This window comes from Lithobates pipiens, unplaced genomic scaffold, assembly GCF_037356315.1.
Source record: "Lithobates pipiens isolate NorthernLeopardFrog02 unplaced genomic scaffold, aLitPip1_a1.2 Scaffold_16, whole genome shotgun sequence".
Classification (NCBI taxonomy): domain Eukaryota; kingdom Metazoa; phylum Chordata; class Amphibia; order Anura; family Ranidae; genus Lithobates; species Lithobates pipiens.
The window spans coordinates 247,265,392-247,291,188 of record NW_027507748.1 but is presented as its reverse complement, the minus strand read 5'-3'; the positions used below and the strand labels follow the sequence as shown (position 1 = coordinate 247,291,188).

General features: G+C 47.4%; 1 protein-coding gene across 17 annotated transcripts in view; it reads left to right on the top strand.

Annotated features, from left to right (window-relative positions):
• The window catches only part of PLEKHA6 (pleckstrin homology domain containing A6), a 1,584,742-nt gene that overhangs the window by 512,235 nt on the left and 1,046,710 nt on the right, over positions 1–25,797 (top strand). For all 17 annotated transcript variants that reach the window (XR_013274469.1, XR_013274470.1, XM_077481247.1 and 14 more), the window contains one exon: positions 17,332–17,739. Coding sequence is in view for 15 of the 17 variants with exons in the window: in XM_077481247.1 (XP_077337373.1) it covers positions 17,332–17,739 (408 nt within the window). In the remaining 2 variants the exon portion in view is untranslated. The remainder of the gene's footprint in view (positions 1–17,331; positions 17,740–25,797) is intronic.

Below are 25,797 nucleotides of genomic sequence, written 5' to 3'. Positions count from 1 at the left end.
GTGCCTGATTTGGCTGAAATGCTAGTATGCAAACTAGGCATCTAAAAAAGCACTGGTGGATTTGCCCTTCCAAGGGGAGAGGCTGTTTGGAGCTTCGCTGGATGACATTATTAAAAAATGTTACCAGTGGGAAGAGCACATTGCTCCCACAGTCCAGGAAGGGTAAGGAGCCACACCATAGGCACTTTTTTTTGAACATCCATTTGCCCTTTTCTGGCAAGTTGGGGTGGACAATTTGTGTGACCCCTGTTGGGGTTCATTGGCTTCAGGGCCATAGGAATACCAGCTTGTCTGGGTCTCAAATCATCACATGTTACGTGGCATATCAGACAGATTCAAATTTTATTGGTAATGTAAAAAAACTTGTATACGTCTTTCCATGCTTCTGACTATGATATATTCTGTTAAATGTAAGTAGTAAGTGAATGACTACATCAATATGTATGTTTTTTTGTTAGTGGGCTCTGTATAAGGTCTAGAAATTCCCTGAAGAAGGGCAGGATCTGCCTGAAACGATTGTCGGGTTGGACGTGTGCTTGAGCCATTTTATGTATCATATTGTGCTGTTTGTGATGCATTTTTCTAAATGCTTTATATGCATATTTAACCACTTCCCACCCGGCCAATGTATATATACGGCCGGGTGGGAGCCGCCTGCTCCTGATAGGACGTTCAGGAACGTCCTTCAGGAGTAGCGGGATCGCGCGCGCGCGCGCCCGCGCAGCGGCGCGATCCCGATGTGCTCGTGTCACCCGGACACGGCACATCTCAGATCGGCAGGAGGGCTCTGTGATTGGCCCTCCTGATCACATGACGGCCGTGTCCAATCAAGGCCGTCATGTGATGTAAACAAACAGCCGGTTGCTAGGCAATCGGCTCTCCTCTCCTCACACGGAAGTCATCGCAGAGGAGAGGAGAGCGGATCGCTGCAGCCGGCTGATGATCAGTGAGTATGGGCTGCTTTTCACAGCTTTTTACTCACTGATCATCAGTGTAGTGTCAACACACAACACACCACACAGTACAAACACAGTCCCCACATATGTCCCCAAAACACACATGTCCCAAAACATACATGTCCCCAAATAATAAAAACACATGTCCCTAATAATAAAAACATGTCCCCCACATATGTCCCACTAAAATCACATGTCCCAATGATTATCTGCACACATATGTACGTGATCACCTGCACACATATGTACATGATCATTTGCGTACATATGTCCGTGATCACACAAACCAATTATTATACACTTAACGGAATTTTTTTTACCAAAAACATGTAGCAGAATACATTTTGGCTTAAATTTATGACAAAATTTGGTTTTATTGGATTTCTTTTCAAATAGAAAAAAGAAAATATTGTTTTTTTCCCAAATTTCCGCTTTTTTTGCGCTTATATCGCAAAAAAAAAAAACGGAGTCGTGAATAAATACCACCAAAATAAAGCTCTATTTGTGCGAACAAAATGATAACAATTTCATTTGGGTACAGTGTAGCATGACCGCGCAATTGTCACTGAAAGCGCTAGAGCGCTGAAAGCTGAAAATTGGGCTGGGAAGGAAGGGGGTGAAAGTGCCCTGTATTGAAGTGGTTAAAGATCATTTTTGTATTTAATAAAATATTGTAATAATATCCGTTACTTGTGTTTTCAGTCACTTATAAAGTCCCGTTTTATTGGGGGTTTTTCTCCTTCTTTCTGTACACTCTTTTTCCACTCAGAAAAGGCTTTTTCGCCCACCCGGGTCAGCAGGTAAGCGTTCCCAGTCCGACAAAGCACCTACTGAAGGACAAAAGTGTCCCTGGTTTCGCAAGCCAAACAAGTCTGCAAGCAAAAATGTTACTGCATGAAGGTTTGCCCCCGCCTCTCGAGTGGGGGCTCGCCTTCGGGAGTTTGCAGCTCGGTGGACCTCCCTACTGTCCGACCAATGGGTCTGCGAACTGGTTTCATCGGGATACAAGAGTTTCTTTCTTGTCCACCAAACAGATTTTTTCCCTCCAACCTACCTCTGCTTCCAGCTCGTCGGGAAGCCCTGTTTGAGACAGTACAGGACCAGCTGCTGTGCGGGGAGATAGTACCTGTACCGACGCTGGAAAGGTTTCGGGGATTCTATTCCAATCTATTTGTAGTCCCCAAAAAGGAAGGGGTATGTCCAATCCTGGACTTGAAGGCCCTCAACAGCTTTGTGAAAATGCAAAGGTTCAGGATGGAATTAGTTTGCTCCATGGTCATTGCACCACATCAGGGGGACTTCCTGGCGTCCTTGGATATCAAGGACACGTAATTACATGTACCCATATACCTTAGGCATCAGAGGTTTCTGTGATTTGTAGTCGGGGACGAGCACTACCAGTTTTTGGCTCTCCCTTTTGGCCTGGCGTCAGCACCTTGAGTCTTTTTACCAACGTGTTAGCTCCAATTCTGGGGCTGTTAAGGCAACGTGGGATCGCAATAGTGGATTACTTAGATGATCTCCTTCTGAGAGCAGCTTCTGCCTCAGAATTAAGGGAGAATGTATCGATCACAATACAGGGAGTTTGGTTGGGTGCTGAACGTAAAGAAGTCAGTGATAGTGCCCACTCAACGCCTGGAGTACCTGGGCTTACTGTTGGACTCCTCAGAAGTGAGAGCTTTTCTCCCTTCAGATAAGCTGCAGACTTTTCAAGCTGCGGCAAAGTTGTTGGTGAACCGCAGGTGGTCGTTGCTGTGCTTCTGCATGCGAGTTCTGGGCCTCATGGTAGCCACTTTCAAGGCGGTACTGTACACTCAATTTCACACTCGAGTCCTGCAAAAGGAGGTTTTGTCAAAATGGAACAAATCTACATTATCCCTGGATTGTCAAATTCAGGTGAGCCAGCTAGTCAGGGATTCCCTTTGTGACAGACCTAGCCAGGACAGAGGCTTTTGGAGGGGACTGAATGTTAGCCTCTTGCCCACCAATCGTGGGCCCTGGCATTTGGGGGAACAGTGCTCTTTGTGAGAAGGTTTCCTTGGATTTGCCCAAAGACTATTCTTGGTTGTTAATTTTGAACAGTAGATGGTCATTGAAAGAACTGATCACATTGACCTCCGGAGACGGACTGTCTGATGACCTAGGCTTAATTAATATGTTAATTATGTAATTGTCTTTTTAGTTGTTGCTATAGGGGAGGGGGGTATCCATGAGCAGCCCCACCTATTTATCTAGCCCCTTGTGTTACAATTGTTTAAAAAGTCTGTATTCTGGTTCTAATAAACAGTACATGTCAGCAGTGAAACAAGTCTCGTCTTGTTTTCTGCTTGGGAGCGATTGGAATGTCTGATATCTATATTCAGACTGGGAGAATGTGGTATATGACGAAAGCACTAAAGCAGAGTGTAGGGACGTTTCGCCACACCCTTCTTTGGTGGCTGAGGTCTCCGGCTCTTCATTTCCATTGGGCGGTGATCACAACGGAACGCCAGCCTGACCGTTTGGGGGGAGTTATGGGCCTCTGGTCGCGAGAAGAATCACAAATGGTGATCAATGTACTCGAGCTTCGGGCGATCAGGCGGTGCCTCTCCACATGGTCAAGGAGGCTACAGGGGCGTTTGGTCCAGATCCAGCCAGACAGCGCCATGACGGGGGCATATTTCAACCATCAAGGAGGAACAAGGAGCTTGACTGCCGCACGGGAGGTCACGCACATCCTCCAGTGGACAGAGCGGCATGTGCCGGCCCTGTCGGCCATATACATTCCGGGCATAGAAAACTGGCAGGCGGACTACCTAAGTCGTCAGATGCTGGACCCAGAGGAATGGTCATTGCATCTCGGCTCAATCAGAAGGTGCAGAGGTTTGTGTCCAGGACTAGAGACCCCTGGATGGATGCATCAGACGCGTTGGTGGCTCCATGGAGGCATTATCGGCTGATTTATGCCTTCCCCCCTCAAACTTCTACCACGTCTGCTGTGCAGAGTGGAGGCAGAGGGGATTCCAGTGATTTTGATTGCCCCAGATTGGCCTCGACGTCCTTGGTACGAGTGGTGGCGGATGTTCCCTGGCGGCTGCCAATGCAAGAGGACCTTCTATCACAAGGTCCGATACTTAATCCTGCTTTACCGTTGCTGGTTTTAACAGCATAGCTGTTGACAACCAGGTACTAAGGGACCAAGGTCTGTCAGACTCGGTAATTTGCACTATGCTGAGTGCACGGAAGTCGTCTTCTCAAAAGATTTAACATCGTACGTGGAAGGCTTACATCTCCATGTGTGAGGAAATGGGGTGGCGTCCGCGCACATATTCAGTTTCCAGGATCCTGCTGTTTTTGCAGCGAGGAGTGGATCAGAAACTTGCCTTAAGTACCATCAAGGGGCAGATATCAGCCTTGGCTGTCTTTTTCCAACATCCCTTGGCGACTCATTCATTGGTGAGTACTTTTGTGCAAGGGGTTCGAAACGTAGTCCCTCAGGTTCGACCACCACTACCTCCGTGGGATCTGAATCTGGTACTATCGACATTAGGGAGATTCCCTTGTTAACTCTTTCTGAGAAAGTAGTCTTTCTAGTGGCTATTACATCTGCCAGGAGGGTTTCTGAGTTGGCGGCCTTGTCATGCAAGTATCCCTACCTGGTCATCCACAAGGATAAGGCGTCCGCAGCCCTCTTTCCTTCCAAAGGTGGTTTTGGCATTTCATCTAAATAAGGACATTGTGTTTCCATCCCTATGTCCTAAACCGACACACCTGAAAGAAGTTGCCTTACATTCCCTGGACTCCCTTTTGTCTCGGTGGCTGGTCCAAAAAAAGGTCTGGCGGTCTCATTGACCACCATTTCTCGGTGGATCACACAGATCGTGGTTCAGATATATGCCTTAAAGGGGGCGGGTGCCCCCTTTTCCAGTCACTGCTCATTCCACCCGGGCAATTGGAAACTTCTGGGCTTTCCGATATCAAGCGTCTGTCTCCCAGGTGTGTAAGGCGGTGACTTGGTCGGCCATTCACATGTTCAGTAAATTCTACAAAGTTGATGTAAGCGCATCTTTGGATGCTTGTTTTGGCCGCAAGGTTTTACAAGTGGCTGTGTAAGGTTGCAATTTACACGTTCTTTCAGTTACAAGTTTGTTGTGAATGCATCTTTTGATCCATAAGTTGACCGCAGGTTTTGATGGCGGCTGTTTGAGATGGCAACTCCTCAGTTGAGGTGTTCCTTTTGTTGTGGGTGAAGTTATGTTTTGCTGTTTTTACTCTTCATATTTTTGACACTGCTTGGGGACGTCCCTAAGGTTAAGATTAAAGGAGCTGTGTCCATCAATGAATGAAAGAGAAAATGGGATTTTTGTACTCACCATAATATCCTTTTCTCTGAAGTTCATTGACGGACACAGCACCCACCCCTCCTATTTATGTTTGTACTGCTTTTTGACAAACTGAGCTGCAGGGAGCAGGGTGAGGGGTTATAGCCAGAGGGTCCACCCGCTGTGTACATGTTTTCGTTGTTCTGCCTAGTCCTCTCTTGGTGGCCTGATAACCCCTAAGGTTAAGAATTAAAGGATCTGTGTCTGTCAATGAACTTCAGAGAAAAGGATTTTACGGTGAGTACAAAAATCAAATTTTTGTCCCCCTCAGCCTTAGTTTCAAACTCTAATGCCGCGTACACACGTAGCCGTCTATCCGACGGACATAGTCTGGCGGACTTCCCGCCAGACTGTCCGTCGGACATTCCGAACGGGCTACTTGCCCACTCACGGCACTTTTTCAGCGGACTAATACGGCGTACTAAGTCCGCCGTACTATCCGCCGTACTTTTGAAATGAACGGACTCGCCCACGCACGCGGAGGAAAGTCCGCTCATTTCAAAAGTACGGCGGACTGGCATACACACGGCCGGATTGTCCGCCGAAATGCGAGTCCGGCGGGAAGATTGGAGTGCAAAACTACTTTCTAAGTCCGCCGTACTTTCAGGTCAAAAAAGTATGCCGGAGGCTACACACGGGGGGATTGTCCGGCGGACTTCAGTTTGCCGGACTTTTCCACCCGCTTGTTTGATCGTGTGTACACGGCATAAGGCAACTTGTTTCTATGGGTTTTTCTGGCCTCAATAGACATCTGAAATGTCTACTTGCATATTCCCAATCTTTTTGCCTCATCATTGTTTTCTGCCTTTTTGTAGTGGGTGATCATCAGTATGGACTTGTTACGCTTCTCTTTGGCTCAGGTTTCCACCCAGACATGTGCCCATGACTTGGCTCCTGCTCCATGCTTAGGGGATTCATGTTTTGGGATACCTCACTGATCTCCTATTAAAAGATCAGTCTGCCAGCAGACAGTGGCAGCTCTGCAGAGCATTTTTTGGGTCCCTATTCTAAGGATGTCATTGATGGATTCATTTAATAGATGGCATTACCTTGGTATAAAATTAGACACGTCCCTTTCCAAAATCTTCCTGCCTCATGGAAAGAGTATTTTACCAATCTCATGTCCTCAAATTCCCACTTTGTCCCTGTATGAAGGTCTTAGGTCTAATGGTTGCCACCTTTAAGGCTGTGTTTTATGTCTTGCTTTACTCCAGACTGTTGCCACACAACAGTCTAGTAGTGTGGGACAAACAGATTCAGGCCTTGGACTACCTCATGCATCCTACACCCAGGGCCAGATTCTGCCTAGCACTGTGGATTTCTAACCTAATGCCGTGTACACACGGCTGGACTTTTCAACAGCAAAGGTCTGACAGAACGAATCCGTCGGACAATTCGACCGTGTGTGGGCTTCATCTGACCTTTGCTGTCGAAAAATCAGATGGACTTTAGATTTAGAACATGTTTCACATCTTTCCGACGGACTCGAGTACGGTTGAAATATCCATTCGGCTGTATGCTAGTCCGGCGGATAAAAACCGACGCTAGGGCAGCTATTGGCTACTAGCTAAGAACTTCCTTATTCTAGTCTGGTTGTATGTCATCACGGTCGAATGCGTCAGACTTTGGTGTGATTGTGTGTAGACAAGTCCGTTTTGGCGTAATGCCGCCGAAAAGTCCTTCGGGGTTCAGTTTGATGAAAAGTCCGGCCTTGTGTACACGGCATAATGCTGGTGACAGGAAAGCCTAATAATGTGGAAGGTTTTAATGATAACTGCCAGTCTGTCAGGCTGGGGAGCAGTCCTGAATGCCCTGTTGGTGCAGGGGGCTTGTTTGCCGAAGGCAGGCTTTCTTCACCTCACATTTTGGAGCTTAATTCTGGACTCCTATTTTTGCAAGGACACCATTTGACAATCCAGTCAGGCAGTACCATGACCATGGCCTACATTGCTTATCAATGAGGCACCAGAAGTCATGCCACTCAAAGTGATGTGGTCTTCACAAGTCTCACATTTTGGCCCTTTCCATTGTTTAAATCCAAGTGTATAAAAATGGCAGACGAACTTCCTTCGTTTATCAGTGTCTGAATCCATGGTAATAGGTATTCTCTTTGGAGGTGTTTTAGGCCTCTTGGTTGGGGAAGCTTGACTGCTGGCATCCAATCAGGACAGGTTTGCCACTAGGTCCAGGAACACTCAGGCTTTCAGAGTGGATGCTCTACTGACTCTGTGGGATCATTACATCTTGATCTATGCCTTTCTGATCCTCCAGGTTCTTGCTCCTCTGCTATGCAGGATTGAGATAGAGAGCATTCCAGTATTTCTCAACATGCCAAAGGATGTGGTACCCCGACATACTCAGACTCCTGGCAGACTCTTTGAGGGCCCTTCTGGATCTTATGTTGCAGTAGCCAGTGTTCTGGTTGCTAGCTTTAACCACTACAATACAGGGCACTTTCGCCCCCTTCCTTCCCAGACCAATTTTCAGCTTTCATCGTTCTCACAATTTCAATGACAATTGCGCGGTCATGCTACGCTGTATCCAAATTAAATTGTTATCATTTTGTTTGCACAAATAGAGCTTTATTTTGGTGTTATTTATTAATGACTCCTTTTTTATTTTTTGTGATACAAGCGAAAAAAGAGCGGACATTTGGAAAAAAAACTATATTTTCTTCTTTCTATTTTAAAAGAAATCCAATAAAATCTAATTTTGTCATAAATTTAAGCCAAAATGTATTCTGCTACATGTCTTTGGTAAAAAAAAAATTTGGTTAATTGTATAATAATTGGTTTGTGTGATCACGGACATATGTACGCAAATGATCATGTACATATGTGTGCAGGTGATCGTGGACATATGTGTACAGATAATCATTGGGACATGTGATTTTAGTGGTACATATGTGGGGGACATGTTTTTATTATTAGGGACATGTATGTTTTGGGGACATGTGTGTTGTGGGGACATTGTGTTTATACTGTGTTGTGTGTTGTGTGTTTACACTAGGCTGGTGATCAGCGAGTAAAAAGCTGTAAAAAACAGCTCATACTCACTGATCATCAGCCGGCTGCAGCGATCTGCTCTCCTCAGCGATGACTTCTGTGTGAGGAGAGGAGGAGCCGATTGCTTAGCAGCCGGCTGTTTGTTTACATCACATGACAGCCGTGATTGGACACGGCCGTCATGTGATCAGGAGGGCCAATCACAGAGCCCTCCAGCCGATCCGAGATGCGCCGTGTCCGGGTGACACGGGCACGCGATCCCCCTCCTTCTGAAGGACGTTCAGGAACGTCCACTCAGAAGTAGAGAGCTCCCACCCGGCCGTATATGTACATTGGCTGGGTGGGAAGTGGTTAATGGCATGACAGTTAAAGCCATGGTATTGAGAAATGGGCCTCAAACTTTGTCATTCCTACAATTTTGAAGGCTAGGAAATTTACTTCTGTCAAAGAATACCATCACCCCTGATAAATATGCTTTGCTTGTTGTGAGGAACTTTCACCTTAGAAGTTATTCTGTCCTTCCTCCAGTCTGGTCTGGGTCAGCATCTGGCTATGATTACCATCACCCCTGGTAAACATGCTTTGCTTGTTCTGAGGAACTTTCACTTTAGAAGTTATTCTGTCCTTCCTCCAGTCTGGTCTGGATCAGCACCTGGCTATGATTGCTATCAAAGAACAAATCTTGGCCTTTGTCATTCTGCTTTAGAGACACTTGGCTTTTCACTCCCTAGTTTGGGCCTTTTTTAGGGTGTCTCGCATATCTCTTTCCTGTTACATTCTCCTGTGTCTCTTTGGGACCTTAATCTGCTTCTCTTGGCTCTTCTAAAGCTGCCTTTTGAAACTATTAGAGATAATCCTTTGTAGTATCTCACAACATGCCCTTTCTCGTTGCTGTCAGCTCTGTGCAGAGGGACTCTAAAGTACTAACACATGGGCCGATTGTGGGCCAGTTTAATTGCAGCCGACTAACATTCGGGCCCATGTGTATGGCAGCCAGTCTGACAGGAACAGGTTATTCGGGTGGCTTCTGTCAAAGGGTCATGACCGAAAAAGGTCTACCAACCAGCTCCCGATCTGCTCTCTCAGATAATGTCTGAGTGTGCTGACCGGAGGGTTCTTGTTGGGGGCTGTCCCCCCCTAAGAACACAATAGCACAGCAGGGGAGATTACTGTACTAACATCAGATAGTTAGTACAGCGGCTCCGACATGAAAAAAAATAGTAGTGTGTACAAGAAAAAAAAAACGTAAGAGCTTGGGAGGAGATCAGCTTTTTAGTACAGGATCTCCTCCTGAGCTCTTTTGTTTTCTTTTACCTTTTTCAGTCATGTCCTTTCGACAGAAGCTGGACGTTTGGCCGAATATCTAGTTTCTATTAAACTGGCCATTACCGCCTGATATTCAAGCTGTGTGTGCGGGGCTTAAAGCGTTTGTTACCCCAACACTTCATATTAATGATATGTGCCTGTTGTGCCATTTACTTGTATGAGAAAGTATACTTTTCTCTTTGTGTGAAATCCCTGACGTTCCTGCCAGTCCCTCTGCTTTCCTATTAAAAAGTGACCACACCGTGGTTAGTTCTCTAGCTATGCTGGAAACTCAGTGTACTCTCAATGATCAAACTTGTCCTGATATGCCTCCGCAGCACAGCTATTCACTGCAAAGCTTAGTGTGCTGCTGCTTCTCCTCCCCCCATCTCTTATGCAGCTTAGAACAGAGGGAATGTGATCAATTATAAAAAAGGGAAAAAAGGTATTTATAATGTTTTTTTTATATATCCATACAAAAATGTTTTGCCTTTAATTTCTATTTTAAACTGAATGGGTTGTTTTACAAGATGATCGTTTACAATCACTTTAAGTTAGTGGCCTTAATTCATAAGTGTTGCAAAAGGACACAAATGTTGTCTTTGGGCCTAAATTCCTGAAAAATGTGGTCTACTCCTTCTGCATTAACCACTACATTGTCTTTGTCTTTATAATTTGCTTCAAAGCATCCAAAGAATGTTCTCTCCACTGACTTGTTGCACTTTGAGAGTTTACGTCTCTGCTACTGCCTTTTTTAGGCTAGGTTCACACATGTCTGATACAAATTTCCCCTCAGTAATCACTGCAAATTTCCTAAGCAGCTTAAATAAAAATAAAATCTGATAGAATGTGCCTTAACAAGGAAGTGGAAAACCCTCTCCCTTAATCCATGAGGTCAAATTATAACTTATTTGATCCACCTGGCAATCATGAAGCAAGAAGCAGAGAAACCCCAGCAGGATTTCTCAGGAAGTACAAACCAGGAATCCAATTGCCTATGGCTCCATTGACATATATGCAAATTGGATGCATTTTGAACTGCATCCTATTTTCATGATAGGTGAACCATGGAGGTAGTTCACCTATATGCAGTGCAGCGGCAGTGCAAATAAGCTATGATTTTTAAGAGAGTCCTGTGCATTTTAGTGCTGTGATGTCATTCAGATGCATATTCCAGGCTAATTGCCTTCTATGGGAACACATCTGAATTGCATATCTCATCCATTTTGAACACAAATTCAATCAGAAAAAAAAAACTAACTTGGGGACTCCCCCCAAATCCATACCACCTCCAACCCCCCCCCCCCCAACCATACCAGGCTGCATGCCCTCAACATGGGGGGTTCCTCCCCCCCACCCCAAAGCACCTTGTGCTTCACAGGCTTTGCACCATCAGACATCTGTTTCACTGATTTTCAATCTGACACCTGGTCTTCTGTTCACATATTTGTTCTATGTTGTTCTATCAGGTGAATGTTCAGGTTTCTTCAGATTCCAGTTTTGGGTGCAAGTTTTTATGTGCTGCTCTGTGTGTCTGTTGAGTCATCTTGACCAGTTGTTGTGTGGGTCTATTGGCTTCCTACCACTCAGTTGGACAGCTTTTGAATGTCCCCATTGTAGTTATTAAAGATCCCGGTAGTAGAAAGTAGGATTTCTCTTTCGTTGATGGACGGACACAGCATCTTCATTTAGACCTTAGGGCTATATTGCCCCTTTAGGAGAGTTAAAAAAAAACAGCAACACTTGCACTTTACTGCCCAGGGGTCCTACTGGCTAAAACCCCTCACACTGCATCCAGCAGCTCAGTTTTTTCTGCCTAGTGTAGGAGAAGGACCTGGCTCCCAGTGCGACCATTGGTAATTGTTTTCTTTTTTCTGCACTTTTGATTACTGTGATCTGCAATTAACAGCTAGGCTGGGTGACAGGCTGGATAATATAGATCCTTGTAGTCTCCCCAGCCTGACCATCAAGCGTGAGCAGGCCCTAGCTACGCGCGGAGTTGGCCACGACATGCCCGGCCGGTAAGCTATATGCTCCGGGCACACATATGACCAGGCTACTGCTGTCTGTCACAGTGTGCCGTGGCTGGCAACCACCCCGTACTGCTTGGGTGATGTGTATGCCTGTGGAATGCGTCCAGCAGTCCCTGCAGGAGGGGCAAGTATGGTTTCACCTGTCTCGGCAGGATGGAGCAGCTGGGCATTCCCTGGGAGGTCGACTAGGGGGTCTCTCACTCTCCCTTTCTTCTATCCCTGTCCCTTCCCTCCTCCCCATGTTATGGGCTGCTGTGTGACTGGGCACATGACACGTAGCTGGCCTTGGGTCCTCTGGGTCTAGGCAGGGGGCTGTGCTGGGTGTTCGCTCGTCCTCTTCCCTGTTTCTGGACTACGGTGGGGTGTTTGTGCTGTGTGTGACATGTGGGGAGGCCTTCCAGCCATTTTCTGGTAGTTCGGCAGCCATTTTCTCTGCACCTTCAGACATTTTTGCTGAGGTGGCCGACGGCCATTTTCTAGTAGCCTCCGGTAGTTCTTCCTCTAGCGATGGGTGCTTGTTTCCTTCTAGAACAGCGTGCTTTTGACACAGACACCTCATGGATGACACAGGGGAGAGCGCACAGAAGCAGAACAGCGCAGTACCTGGGTCGGGGTGGTGAGTCCTGTGGGGGACTCCTCAGTCTGTGGCAGCTAGGAGGGTGGACATTTTGTGTGACTTGACTTAGGTCCCTAAGTAGTGACAGGCGAGTGTGGATCAGCATGGCATCGGAAGCTGGTGTTTCTTCCCCAGACATCCCTGTTATTGTAACTGGTTCCCCTGCACCTGTGGTGCCTATGGACGCTCTGTCAGCGGTCTTGGAGGCCTTTGTTGCCTTTGTTGCCAGGGTGAAAGCGGCGTGCAGGCGCAAGGGGGGTAAAAAACGCCCCCCCTCCTACACCGTCTTCTGGGGAAAGCTCTGATTCACACTCGGGCCCCGCTGGGACAGACGGCCCCTGTTCTAATGTATGAAAGGATGCAGATCAAGACCACTCTGGCAGTGAGGATGACTGTGTCCGGGTCAGCGCAGGAAAGGGCACTTGTAGGAGCACTTATTAAAGCGGTGCGGGATACCCTAAAAATGGAGGATACGGCAGGGGCATCTACAGAGGTGCCGGTCCCTTTCAGGTTCCACAAGCCGGCCCACACAGCTAAGGTGTTTCCTTAACCAACTTATTTTGATAAGTTTATTTTCAAGGAGTGGGGAAAACCGCAGCGTGCCTTTTCAGTCCCCAAAACGCATGGCGGTGCGTTACCCCTTTGAGGAGAGTTTCCTGAAGAAATGGACATCTCCGATCGTTGATCCCCCGGTATCCAGGTTAAATAAGGTAATCACGATTCCGGTGGAAGGGACTCGTGCTTTCAAGAACCCTGCTGACAGAAGGGCTAAGGTGGTTGCTCGATCCGTGTTTACAGGGGTGGGGTCAGCATTGCAGTCAGTGTTAGCCACAGCCCTGGTGTCACAGACGCTTACTGAATGGGCTAAATTGTTGCACCGTAAATTGGAGAAGCAACAGGCTTCCCCGGTCTGCGTGGAGCTGGCGGACCAGTTGGTGCAGAGCCTTAAGTATGTCTGTGACGCGGCTTTAGATATGGCCCCCTTGCTCTCTAGAGCCTCTGTATCAGCAGTAGTGCTACATCGCCTGATTTGGCTGAAATGCTGGTCTGCGGACCAGGCATCTAAGAAAGCACTGGCGGACTTGCCCTTCCAGGGAGAGAGGCTATTTGGAGCCTTGCTGGATGACATTATTAAGAATGTTACTGGGGGTAAGAGTACATTGCTCCCACAGTCCATAAAAGGGAAGGAGCCACGCCATAGGCAAGGGCCCTCCTTTTCTGCTCAGAAACAGATTTTTCGTCCACCCAGGTCGGCAGGTAAGCGTTCCCAGTCCGACCAGGTGCCCGCTGAGGGACAAAAGCATCCCTGGTTTCGAAAGCCAAACAAGCCTGCAAGCAAATCTGTTACCGCATGAAGGTTTGCCCCCGCCCGACTCTTGGGTGGGGGGCTCACCTTCAGAAATTTGCAGCCCGGTGAACCTCCCTACTTTCCGACCAGTGGGTATGTGAACTGCTTTCATCAGGATACAAGATAGTTTTTCTTTTCCGCCAAACAGATTTTTTCCCTCCAGCCTTCATCTTCTTCTGGCTCGTCGGGAGGCCCTGTTTGGGACAGTACAGGACCTGCTGCTGTGCAGGTGATAGTACCTATACTGACGCCAGAAAGGTTTCAGGGATTCTACTCCAATCTGTTTGTTGTCCCAAACAAGGAAGGGGTCCATCCGTTCCTGGACCTTAAGGCCCTCAACAGCTTTGTGAAGGAACAAAGGTTCAGGATGGAATCAGTTCGCTCAGTGGTTGCTGCACTCCATCAGGGGGATTTTCTGACATCCCTGGACATCAAGGACGCATACTTGCATGTCCCCATATGCATCAAGCATCAGAGGTTTCTGCGATTTGTGGTTGGGGATGAGCAATTTGTAGCTCTCTCTTTTGGCCTTGCGTCGGCACTGAGGGTCTTCACCTAGGTGCTAGCCCCAATTTTGGCTTTGCTAAGGCAGCGAGGGATCGCAATCGTGGGTTACTTGGATGACCTCCTTCTGAGAGCAGCTTCTGCCTCTGAATTAAGGGAGAATGTGGCAATCACTATGCAAACTCGTCGGGAGTTTGGTTGGGTACTGAACCTACAGAAGTCGTGTTGGTGCCGATTCAATGCCTGGAGTACCTGGGCCTGCTTATGGACTCCTCAGAGGCGAGAGTCTTTCTCCCTTCAGACAAGCTGCAGACTCTTCAAGCTGTGATGAAGTTGTTGGGGTCCCGCAGGTGGTCGTCGCTGCGTTTTTGCAATCGAGTCCTGGGTTTCATGGTAGCCACTTTGAGGCAGTACCGTATGCTCAATTCCACACTCGAGTCTTGCAACAGGAGATCCAGTCAAAATGGGACAAATCTCCGTTGTCCCTGTATTGTCAAATTCAGTAGAGCCAGCTAGTCAGGGATTCCCTGCTCTGGTGGCTGAGGTCGCAGGCCCTTCGGTCTAGGAAGTCGTTCCTTCCTCTTCATTGGATGGTGATCACAACGGACGCCAGCTTAACCGGTTGGGGGGGTTTGGGGAGTACAGTCAGCCCAGGGTCGCTGGACCCAGGAAAAATCCCACCTGCCGATCAACGTGCTGGAACTTCGGGCAATCAGGTGGTGCCTCTCCACATGGTCACAGAGGCTACAGGGACGTCCGGTCAGGATCCAGTCGAACAACGCCATGTCGTTGGCGTATGTCAACCATCAAGGATGAACAAGGAGCTCGGCTGCAGTGCTGGAGGTCGCCCACATCCTGCGGTGGGCAGATTGGCGCGTGCCGGCTCTGTCGGCCGTGTACATTCTGGGCGTAGAAAACTGACAAGCAGACTACCTAAGTCGCCAGATGCTGGACCGAGGGGAATGGTCGCTACATCCGGATGTATTTCGGCTCCTTTGCCTAAGGTGGGGCACGCCAGATGTGGATCTCCTGGCTTCTCGACTCAATCGTAAGGTACAGAGGTTTGTGGCCAGGTCAAAGGATCCCTGGGTGGACATGGCAGACGCGTTGGTGGCTCCATGGGGGCATTTCCAGCTGATTTATGCTTTTCCCTCACTCAAACTTCTACCATGTTTGCTTCGCAGAGTGGAGGCCAAGGGGTTTATGGTAATTCTGATTGCCCCAGATTGGCCTCTGCGTCCATTAATACGCCGACATAGTACGAATGGTGGCGGATGTTCCTTGGCAGCTGCCAATGCGAGTGAACCTTCCGTCCCAAGGTCCAATACTTCATCCTGCTTTACCGTCACTGGCATTAATGGCATGGCTGTTGAAAGCCAGGTGCTAAGGGACCGAGGTCTGTCGGATTCTTTAATATCCATTATGCTGAGGGCACGGAAGTCATCTTCTCTGAGGATTTATCATCGTATGTGAAAGGCTTACATCTCCATGTGTGAGGAGATGGGGTGGCGTCCACACACATACTCGATTTCCAGGATCCTGCTGTTTTTGCGGCGAGGAGTGGATCAGAAACTTGCCTTAAGCACCAAGGGGCAGATATCAGCTTTGGCTGTCTTTTTGTCTTTTCAGCGACCCTTGGCAACTCATTCATTGGTGGGTAAGTTTGTTCAGGGGGTTCGACATATGGCCCCTCCGGTTCGACGACTGCTACCGCCGTAGAATTTGAATCTGGTGCTCTCGGTGCTTCAGAAACCGCAGTTTGAAAACATTAGGGAGATCCCCTTAATGACACTCTCTCAGAAAGTAGTCTTTCTAGTGGCCATTACATCTGCCAGGAGGGTTTCTGAGTTGGCGGCCTTGTCTTGCAAGTCTCCCTACTTGATCCTTCACAAGGATAAAGCAGTGCTGCCTCCCCAGCCTTCTGCGAAAGGTTGTTTCAGCCTTTCATCTAAATGAGGACATTGTGCTTCCGTCCTTATGTCCTCGGCTGTGACATCCCAAAGAGGTGTCTTTGCATTCCTTGGACGTGGTCTGGCCTTGAGGGTGTATCTGTCTGCTACAGCTCCTTTTTGGAGGTCGGACTCACTGTTTGTATCGGTGGCTGGTCCGAAGAAGGGACTGACGGTTTCATCGGCCACCATCTCTCGGTGGATCAGACAGATTGTTGTTCAGGCTTATGCCATAAGGGGACGGGCACCTCCCTTTCCTGTCATGGCACATTCTACCAGGGCAATTAGTGCCTCTTGGGCTTTCTGACATCAAGTGTCCCTTTCCCAGGTGTGTAAGGCGGTGACCTGGTCATTTGTTCACACTTTCACATAATTTTACTTTATTTTAATAAGGTTTAATAAGGTTGATGTGAGCGCATCTTCGGATGCTTTGGTGGCAAGGTTTTGCAGGCGGCTGTTTAAGGTTGCAACTCCTCCGTTGAGGAGCTCTGCTTGTTGTGGGTGGAGTTATTTTCTTGCTGTTCCCACCCCTCATTTCTTTGATACCGTTTGGGGACATCCCTAAGGTCAAGATGAAGATGCTGTGTCCATCAGTGAACGAAAGAGAAAATAAGATTTTTGTACTCACCATAAAATCCTTTTCTCTGAAGTTCATTCATGGACACAGCACCCACCCCACCTATTTATATTGTGCTGCTTTTGACGAACTGAGCTGCTGGATACATTGTAAGGGGTTACACCCCCCCCCCCCCCCGGGCGGTACTGTGCAAGTGTTGCTGTTTTTAACACTTTCTGCCTAGTCCTCTCCTAAGTGCGATATAACCCTAAGGTCAAGATGAAGATGCTGTGTCTGTCAATGAACTTCAGAGAAAAGGATTTTACGGTGAGTACAAAAATCCTATTTTTTGACTTACCAGTAAATTCCATTTCTTGGAGAAGGGTATGGGGTATGTGTCCCTCTCCTCTGTTTTTCTGATATTGCGATTGCTGGCTTTTAAATCTGAGGTAAGCTAGGAGTGGGAGAGGGTATAAGGGTGGATGCCGCTGCAGCCTTCTTGTTTTCAGTCCACCGTAATGTAGATAACATAATGTAGATATATAACCCAATGATAAATATTAAAGATTCCATGTCCTGTACTGTACTCCAAGAAACACATTTTACTAATCAAAATTCCTATTTTTCTGCTCTTGCAAAAACATACACAAACCTGAAAATCCTTAACAACTGATCTTAGTATTGTTGTGTTTTTTCAGACTAGAGAGGCAGGACAGTGAAAATATACCACCTACCAGAGATCAAGATCCTGAAAGAAGAAGCCGTGGTGAAGGAGATGGAAAAGGTTCTGAAAAGTTGGAGAGGAGATCTGAAAGTAGCCAATTAACCAAGGTTAATGGTTCAGGTGCTCCATCTGAAAGAATCCCAGACATGGACCTCTCTAGACACCTACCTGAAGGAGCGCACCCTCCACAACCAAATGGATGGACTTTTGCCTCTTCCCCAGTTCGACCAGCGGGTAAAGCTGTTTCAGAAAAAAATGGAAAGCGAGCAAACCATCCACGTACACATCCAGAAAAACTAGCTCAAAGACAGAATTCTATGTCACAGCTTCAGCAGTGGGTGAATCTACGCAGAGCTGCAGTTCCTACAGAAGACATGCAAAGGTGAAATATTATTTACATCATGTATATAAGAAGGCAGTGGCTGGAATGACTATAGCATGTGGGCTCCCGGCTACTTAGATACTAGTGCATATACCAGTCTTTTTTAGAATGGTATCTTTAGTGTGTATCTACTAAAATTGTGTTTGACTGTAGAGAGATTCAGATACAAAAAAGAGTTGATTTAAAAAAAAAAAGTATCAGGCTATGATATGCAGTGAAATAGAACAACCTAATCCGGTTAATAGGTTTACCAGATTATAGTAGCCATAATAATAAAAGTGATTGTTTGTATTTGGTTTCTGCAGTTTGCAGATTGCCATTTTCATTCTTGCTTTTTTTTTTAACTAATGATCAAAAAAATCTATCTATATAAAATCACATTTTGAACTCTCTACATTATGCACTTAAACTAGTTCCCACAACTGCAGCATTTTGTGTAGTCCATGTAGAATTATTTAAGGCAGTGTTCATCAACCCTGTCCTCAAGGCCCACTAACAGGCCAGGTTTTTTGTATTACCTTGGGGAAGATGCAGACTAGAATACTGTAATCACTGAGCAGCAAATTATATCACCTGTGATTTTTTTCAGTTATCTTGCAAACCTGGCCTTTTAGTGGGTCCTGATGACAGGGTTGATGACCACTGATTTAACCACTTGCCGCCCGCCCTATAGCAGATACACGGTGGCAAAGTGGTTTCAAAATCCTGACCGGACGTCATATGACGTGATCAGGATTTTGAGCTGCTGCACGCCCCCTGGGGCGCGCATGGCGGCGATCGTTGTTGCGGGGTGTCAGTCTGACACCCTGCAACTACGATCTTGGTAAAGAGTCTCCGACGGAGACTCTTTACCAAGTGATTAGCCGTGTTCAATCACGGCTGATCACAGTGTAAATAGGAAAAGCCGGTGACAGACGCGAGTAGAGGAGAACCGATCGGGTGCTCCTCTGACAGGGGGGGGTCTGTGCTGATCGATTATCAGCACAACCCCCCCCCCCCTCTGAGGATGCCCACACTGGACCGCCAGGGACGCCACCAGACCACCAGGGATGCCCCAGGGATGCCCAGCACAAGGTAATCCTCCCTAGACCACCAGGGATGCCAGTCAGTGCCCACGATGGATGCTAATCAGTGCCCATAATGGATGCCAATCAGTGTCCACAATGGGCATCGCTGATTGGCATGCATTATTGTTTGGCACTGATTGGCATCCATTAGTACAGTATAATGTAATACAATGCCGCCTATCAGTGCCCACCTGTGCCTCCTATCAGTGCCCATCTGTGCCACCTATCAGTGCCCATCTGTGCCGCCTATCCATGCCCATCTGTGCCGCCTATCCATGCCCATCTGTGCCGCCTATCCATGCCCATCCATGCCGCCCATCCATGCCAATCTGTGCCAGCTATCAGTGCCAATTTGTGCCACCTGTCAGTGCCCATCCGTGTCGCCCATCAGTGCCACCCATCAGTGCCGCCTATCAGTGCCACATATCAGTGTCCATCAATGACACCTCATCAGTGCCACTTCATTGGTGCCACCTCATTGGTGCCCATCAATGCCGCCTTGTCAGTGCTCATCAGTGTAGCCCCATCAGTGCCCATCAGTGAAGGAGAAAACTTACTTATTTACAAAGTTTTGAAACTGAAACAAAAAAAACATAATTTTTTTTTTTTTAAATTTTCGGTATTTTTTTATTTGTTTAGCAAAAAATAAAAACCGTAGAAGTGATCAAATACCACCAAAAGAAAGCTCTATTTGTGGGAAATTTCATTTGGGTACAGTGTAGCATGACTGCACAATTGTCATTCAAAGTGCGACAGCACTGAAAGCTCAAAATTGGTCTGGGCAGGAAGGTGTTTAAAAGTGCCTGGTATTGAAGTGGTTAAGGAAATCTAACACTTCCTGGAGTGTATGATATGTGCATCTCCTGAAGCCCCCTTCCCCATGTTGTTAATCCATTATTGGTAGCAGCACAAAAGTGCAAGAATCTGAAACTCCAGAAAATGTTAAATTTCTGTGAGATTCATAGATTGCTGCAGTAGGAGGTACTAGTGCAAATGGATATTGTATAGACTGCAAAAATACTATTAGCTGATAGAAAATGTGGCGACAGGGTCTCTTTATACACATCACATCCACATTCCTGTCTCAAAATTTATATTTTAGTTTTAGTTTAGTTTACATTTTCAGTTTTCCTAACTAGAGGTCGACCGATATATCGACCGATATTTGCCGTTTTTTAATTAATTGGCATCGGCCAATTGAGCTGATAAAAAGGCCGATTTAGAACAGCGGGACTTGGAAATGACTTCTGTAATAGAAATCAGTGTAAGTTGCCTGAGTCGTCATAGAAACGTCTTTCCTCCTCTCTGGGCAGCCTGCCAAGAAAAGAACAGAAAGATACAATGTTTACACTTGAATGAAATCATCTCAATGTGTAGAGATCTCAGTTTAACCATTTAAAGACTAAGGCCGCGTACACACGCGCGGACTGTTTGCCCAACCTTGTTCGTCAAACAGTTTCAGCAAACAGTCCGCTCAAAATTTGCATGAGCGGACTTGCCCACACACGAGCGGACTGTTTCAGCGAACTGTTTGCCAAACAGTTCGCTCAACTTTTGAAATGAACGGACTCGCCCACGTAAGGAGGAGGCAAATCCGCCCATTTCGAGCGCGTGTACAGGTAGGCGGGGCCCGCGAAGGAGACGTCGCGGGCTCCGCCGCCTGGAATGGGCTTAAAGGGGAACCCCAACGCCGAAAAAAATCTGCGTGGGGGTTCCCCCAAAGTCCACACCAGACCCTTGTCCGAGCACGCTACCCGGCCGGCCAGGAAAGGGGGGCGAGCGAGCGCGCACCCCCTCCTGAGCCGTACCAGGCCGCGTGCCCTCAACATGGGGGGTGCCTTGGGGAAGGGGGGGCCGCGCGGCCCCCCCACCCCAAAGCACCTTGTCCCCATGTTGATGAGGACAAGAGCCTCTTCCCGACAACCCTGGCCGTTGGTTGTCGGGGTCTGCGGGCGGGGGGCTTATCTGAATCCGGGAGCCCCCTTTAAGAAGGGGGCCCCCGGATACCGGCCCCCCACCCTATGTGAATGAGTATGGGGTACAATGTACCCCTACCCATTCACCTGTGAAATAAAGTACAAAAAAAAACACAACACAGGGAAAAAATATTTTATTGCACAGCTCCGGGGGTCTTCCGTCTTCGGGGGTCTTCTCGCCGGACTCCTCCGCTATCTGTGTGTAGCTCTTTTGCTAGCGGAGGAGTCCGGCTTTCTTCCTCCCCGCCGCCGGCCTCTTCTCCCGACTTCAGGGGTCTTGTCCCCCTCTTCGGTTCTTCTGCCGGGCCACCGCGCCTTCTTGTAGCTCTTTTACAGGCGGTGGCCCGGTCTTCTGTCGCCGCTGTCGTCGCCGCCGCCGCCGCCTTCCGTTCTTGTTCTTCTTCTTGTTCTTCTTCTTCTCCTGGAGATGTTGACTCGACGAGCTCTCCGGCCGGAATGCCAGGGACACGCTCCGCTGCCACTTATATAGTGACAATGGGGCGGTGTCACATGGTATATGTCACATGGGTTGGTCACATGGGTTGATGTCACATGGGGACTATGACATCGTAAGGGGGCGGGCTCACCATGTGACCAACCCATGTGACATATACCATGTGACACCGCCCCATGGTCACTATATAAGTGGCAGCGGAGCGTGTCCCTGGCATTCCGGCCGGAGAGCTCGTCGAGTCAACATCTCCAGGAGAAGAAGAAGAACAACAAGAAGAAGAACAAGAACGGAAGGCGGCGGCGGCGGCGACGACAGCGGCGACAGAAGACCGGGCCACCGCCTGTAAAAGAGCTACAAGAAGGCGCGGTGGCCCGGCAGAAGAACCGAAGAGGGGGACAAGACCCCCGAAGTCGGGAGAAGAGGCCGGCGGCGGGGAGGAAGAAAACCGGACTCCTCCGCTAGCAAAAGAGCTACACACAGATAGCGGAGGAGTCCGGCGAGAAGACCCCCGAAGACGGAAGACCCCCGGAGCTGTGCAATAAAATATTTTTTCCCTGTGTTGTGTTTTTTTTTGTACTTTATTTCACAGGTGAATGGGTAGGGGTACATTGTACCCCATACTCATTCACATAGGGTGGGGGGCCGGTATCCGGGGGCCCCCTTCTTAAAGGGGGCTCCCGGATTCCGATAAGCCCCCCGCCCGCAGACCCCGACAACCAACGGCCAGGGTTGTCGGGAAGAGGCCCTTGTCCTCATCAACATGGGGACAAGGTGCTTTGGGGTGGGGGGGCCGCGCGGCCCCCCCTTCCCCAAGGCACCCCCCATGTTGAGGGCACACGGCCTGGTACGGCTCGGGAGGGGGGGCGCGCTCGCTCGCCCCCCTTTCCTGGCCGGCCGGGTAGCGTGCTCGGACAAGGGTCTGGTGTGGACTTTGGGGGAACCCCCACGCCGATTTTTTTCGGCGTTGGGGTTCCCCTTTAAGCCCATTCCAGGCGGCGGAGCCCGCGACGTCTCCTTCGCGGGCCCCGCCTACCTGTACACGCGCTCGAAATGGGCGGACTTTCCGAGCGGGAACAGTTTGCTCATTTCGAAAGTAGCCTACACACGGGCGGACTGTTCGCTCAAAAAACAGTTTAAGCGGACAGTTTTTCGGAATTTCCGAACGACTTTGTCCGTCCAACTGTCCGCTGAAACTGTCCGCTGAAAGCCCACACACGGGCGGACTGTCCGCCCAAACACTGTTCAGCGGACAAGGTTGGGCGAACAGTCCGCCCGTGTGTACGCGGCCTAAATCTTTTCTGACACTTGTTGCTTACAAGTAAAAGTCCTGTATTTTCTGCCAGAAAATCACTTAGACCCCCCAAAAAGTATATATATTTTTTTAGCAGAGATCCTAGGGAATAAAATAGCGGTTGTTGCAACATTTTATGTCACACGGTATTTGCGCAGAGGTCTTTCAAATGCATTTTTTTGGGGGGAAAAAAATACACTAAATGAATAAAAAAAAAAAAAAAAAAAACTAAAACAGTGAAGTTAGTCCATTTTTTTATTTTTTTCATCCAAAAGTTTTGAGTACTTGTTTTTATTTTATAGGCTGCTTGCACACTGGAGCGGGCAGACGTTGATGGTAAAATGTTGCTAGTTTTAGCAGTGCTTTACCATCATTTTAGCGGTGCTATTCGGCTGCTAGTGGGGCGCATATAATCCTGGCTAGCGGCCGAAGAAGAGGTTAAATGCGCCCGTGAAGCACCGCTGCCAAATCGCATTGCATGCGCTTGGGCAGTGGTGCCCATTAATATCAATGAGCAGGAGTGGTGGAGAAGCGGTGTACACCACTCCAAACGTGCTGCTTGCATCGCCTCAGTGTGAAAGCACTCTGTCTTTCACACAGACTGCAGGGGAGCCGTTTTGCAGGCACTTTACAGGTGCTATTTTTAGCCCAAAAGCGCCTAAAAAAACGCCCCAGTGGGAAAGGTGTCTGTTAGGTTTTATGAGATGAAGGGGGATAAAAAAAATAAAAAATCGGCCTAACATATCGGCCCAAAAAAAATCGGCATCATATAACGCCCATCGGCCATGATTTCTAAATATCGGCATCGGCATCGGCCAGAGAAAAACCCATATCGGTCGACCTCTATTCCTAACCTACAAATAGGAAAAGTAGGCTTGCTTAGATGAGTGGGATTTTAAATTTTTGTGGCTAAACTATAAAAAGTAAAAATGCTTTCAAAAGTTTAGTTCAAATGTTTGTTTATCAATGTACAAAATTCAGTTTTCTAACAGAAGACAAATCTAATTTAAATCAATATTTGGTGTGACTACCCTTTGGCTTCAATCCAGCATCAATTCTAATGCTGGCCATACACTATACGCAAAATCGACCAAACCCATTTTCGAAAAACAAACATTCGGCTGTGAGCGCAAACGATAGTGCCATCATGTTATTTTTTTTACATATACCTAGTGCAAACAGTTCCGACGGGAAACACATTAACCTTTCAGTTTATCGTTCGTTCAACAGAAAATTTCCAAACTTGTCCTTTGTTTTTTCAGCTCAAAAATGTCCCATCGATTATTGATTTTGTGCCCATTAACTGGGCAAAAAATGAACGAACTGTCTAAATGACCGAGTTTCAGCTGATTTTTTGTATAGTGTATGGCCAGCATAACACTTTGTACACTTGAAGAAAGTCTGTGATTTTGTAGGATTAGCGTAAGGTGTATGATTGACAAATTTTACCAAGCAGGTGCTAATGACCATCAATTTCATATGTAGGTTGAAACCGTTATTAACCGCTTCAGCCCTGGAAAGAATTTACCCCCTTCCTGACCAGAGAATTTTTTGCGATACGGCACTGCGTCGCTTTAACTGACAATTGCATGAATGTGCGATTTTGTGCTCAAACAAAATTGACATCCTTTTTTCCCCACAAATAGAGCTTTCTTTTAGTGGTATTTGATCACATGTGCGGTTTTTATTTTTTGCTCTATAAACAAAAATAGAGCAACAATTTTGAAAAAAAGGGCAATATGTTTTACTTTTTGCTATAATAAATATACCCCAAAAATATATAAAAAATAAATGATTTCTCAGTTTAGGCCGATATGTATTCTTCTACATATTTTTGGTAAAAAAAAAAAAAAAAAAAAAAAAAAAAAATCGCAATAAGCGTATATTATTATTATTATAGTGTCTACAAAATAGGGGATAGATTTATGGCATTTTTATTATTCATTTATTTTTTTTAGTAATTGTAGCGATCTGCGATTTTTATCGTGACTGCAACATTGCGGCAGACACATCGGACACCTCTGACACTATTTTGGGACCATTGGAATTTATACAGCGATCAATGCTATAAAAATGCACTGATTACTGTGTAAATGACACTGGCAAGGAATGGGGTTAAACTCTATGGGACGTTCTAGGGAGTGATTCTAACTGTTGGGGGTGATGGGCTCACTACAACATGACATAAATCACAGTTCCCAATGACAGTGAGCAGTAAATCCATGTCAGGTTGCTAGGCAGAACAGGGAAATGCCTTATTTACATAGACATCTCCCCATTCTGCCAATCCATGTCACGATCACGGAGTACGCGGCGGGTGCGTGCGCACTAATGCCGCGTCTTAAAGGGGAAGTACAGGTACGCCCATTTACGCAGCCATGCCATTCTGCCAACGTACATTGTCGTGCGCTGGTAGGCAAGTGGTTAACTGAAATAGAAACAGCTGTGTAGGAGGCTTAAAACTGGGTGGGGAACTCTGCTACTAAGGTGAGGTTGTGGAAGTTTCATGTCACAGGCCATACACTATAGCAGGGGTAGGCAACCTCGGCACTCCATATGTGGTGAAACTACAAATCTCATAATGACTCTGCCTCTAGGAGTCATGCCTGTGATTGTCAGGGTCTTGCAATGTCTCATGGGACTTGTAGTTTCTAAACAGATGGAGGGCCAAGGTTGCCTACCCCTGTACTATAGCAAGACTGAGCACAGTAACAAGTCGCAAGTAGTAGCAGGTAGGTATACTGCATCAACAAGGTCTCTCCCACACAAAGATTTCAAAGCAGACTGGGGTTTCAAGATGTGCTCTTCAAAGCTCTTTTGAAGAGCCACAAAGAAATTGCAATGTCGAGGACCGCAGACAAAGTGGTTGGAAATTTAAAGGGGTTGTACAGGTTCGTGTTTTTTTTAACCTTAATGAATCCTATGCATTAAGGTGAGAAAACACCTCGCTCTCATGGGCCCCCCAGCCTGCCCATTTTACTTACCTGAGTCCGTTCACCTGCTGTGCATGTTCCCCGGTGTCCACTACTCCACTGAGTTTGGCCGTTGATTGGATAGACTGATGGCAGCACAGCCATTGGCTTGCGCTGCTGTCAATCACATCCAATGACGGGGCCGCAGAGGGGTGGGACCGAGTCATACATTTGGCGTCTATGGATGCCAACTGTATGACACGGGAGCGCACACGAAAGCTAACCCCCTCGGGAAAGTGCTTCCCAGAGGGGATTAGCTTTAGTGAGGAGGAGCCGAGACAGCTGCCGTGGGACCCCA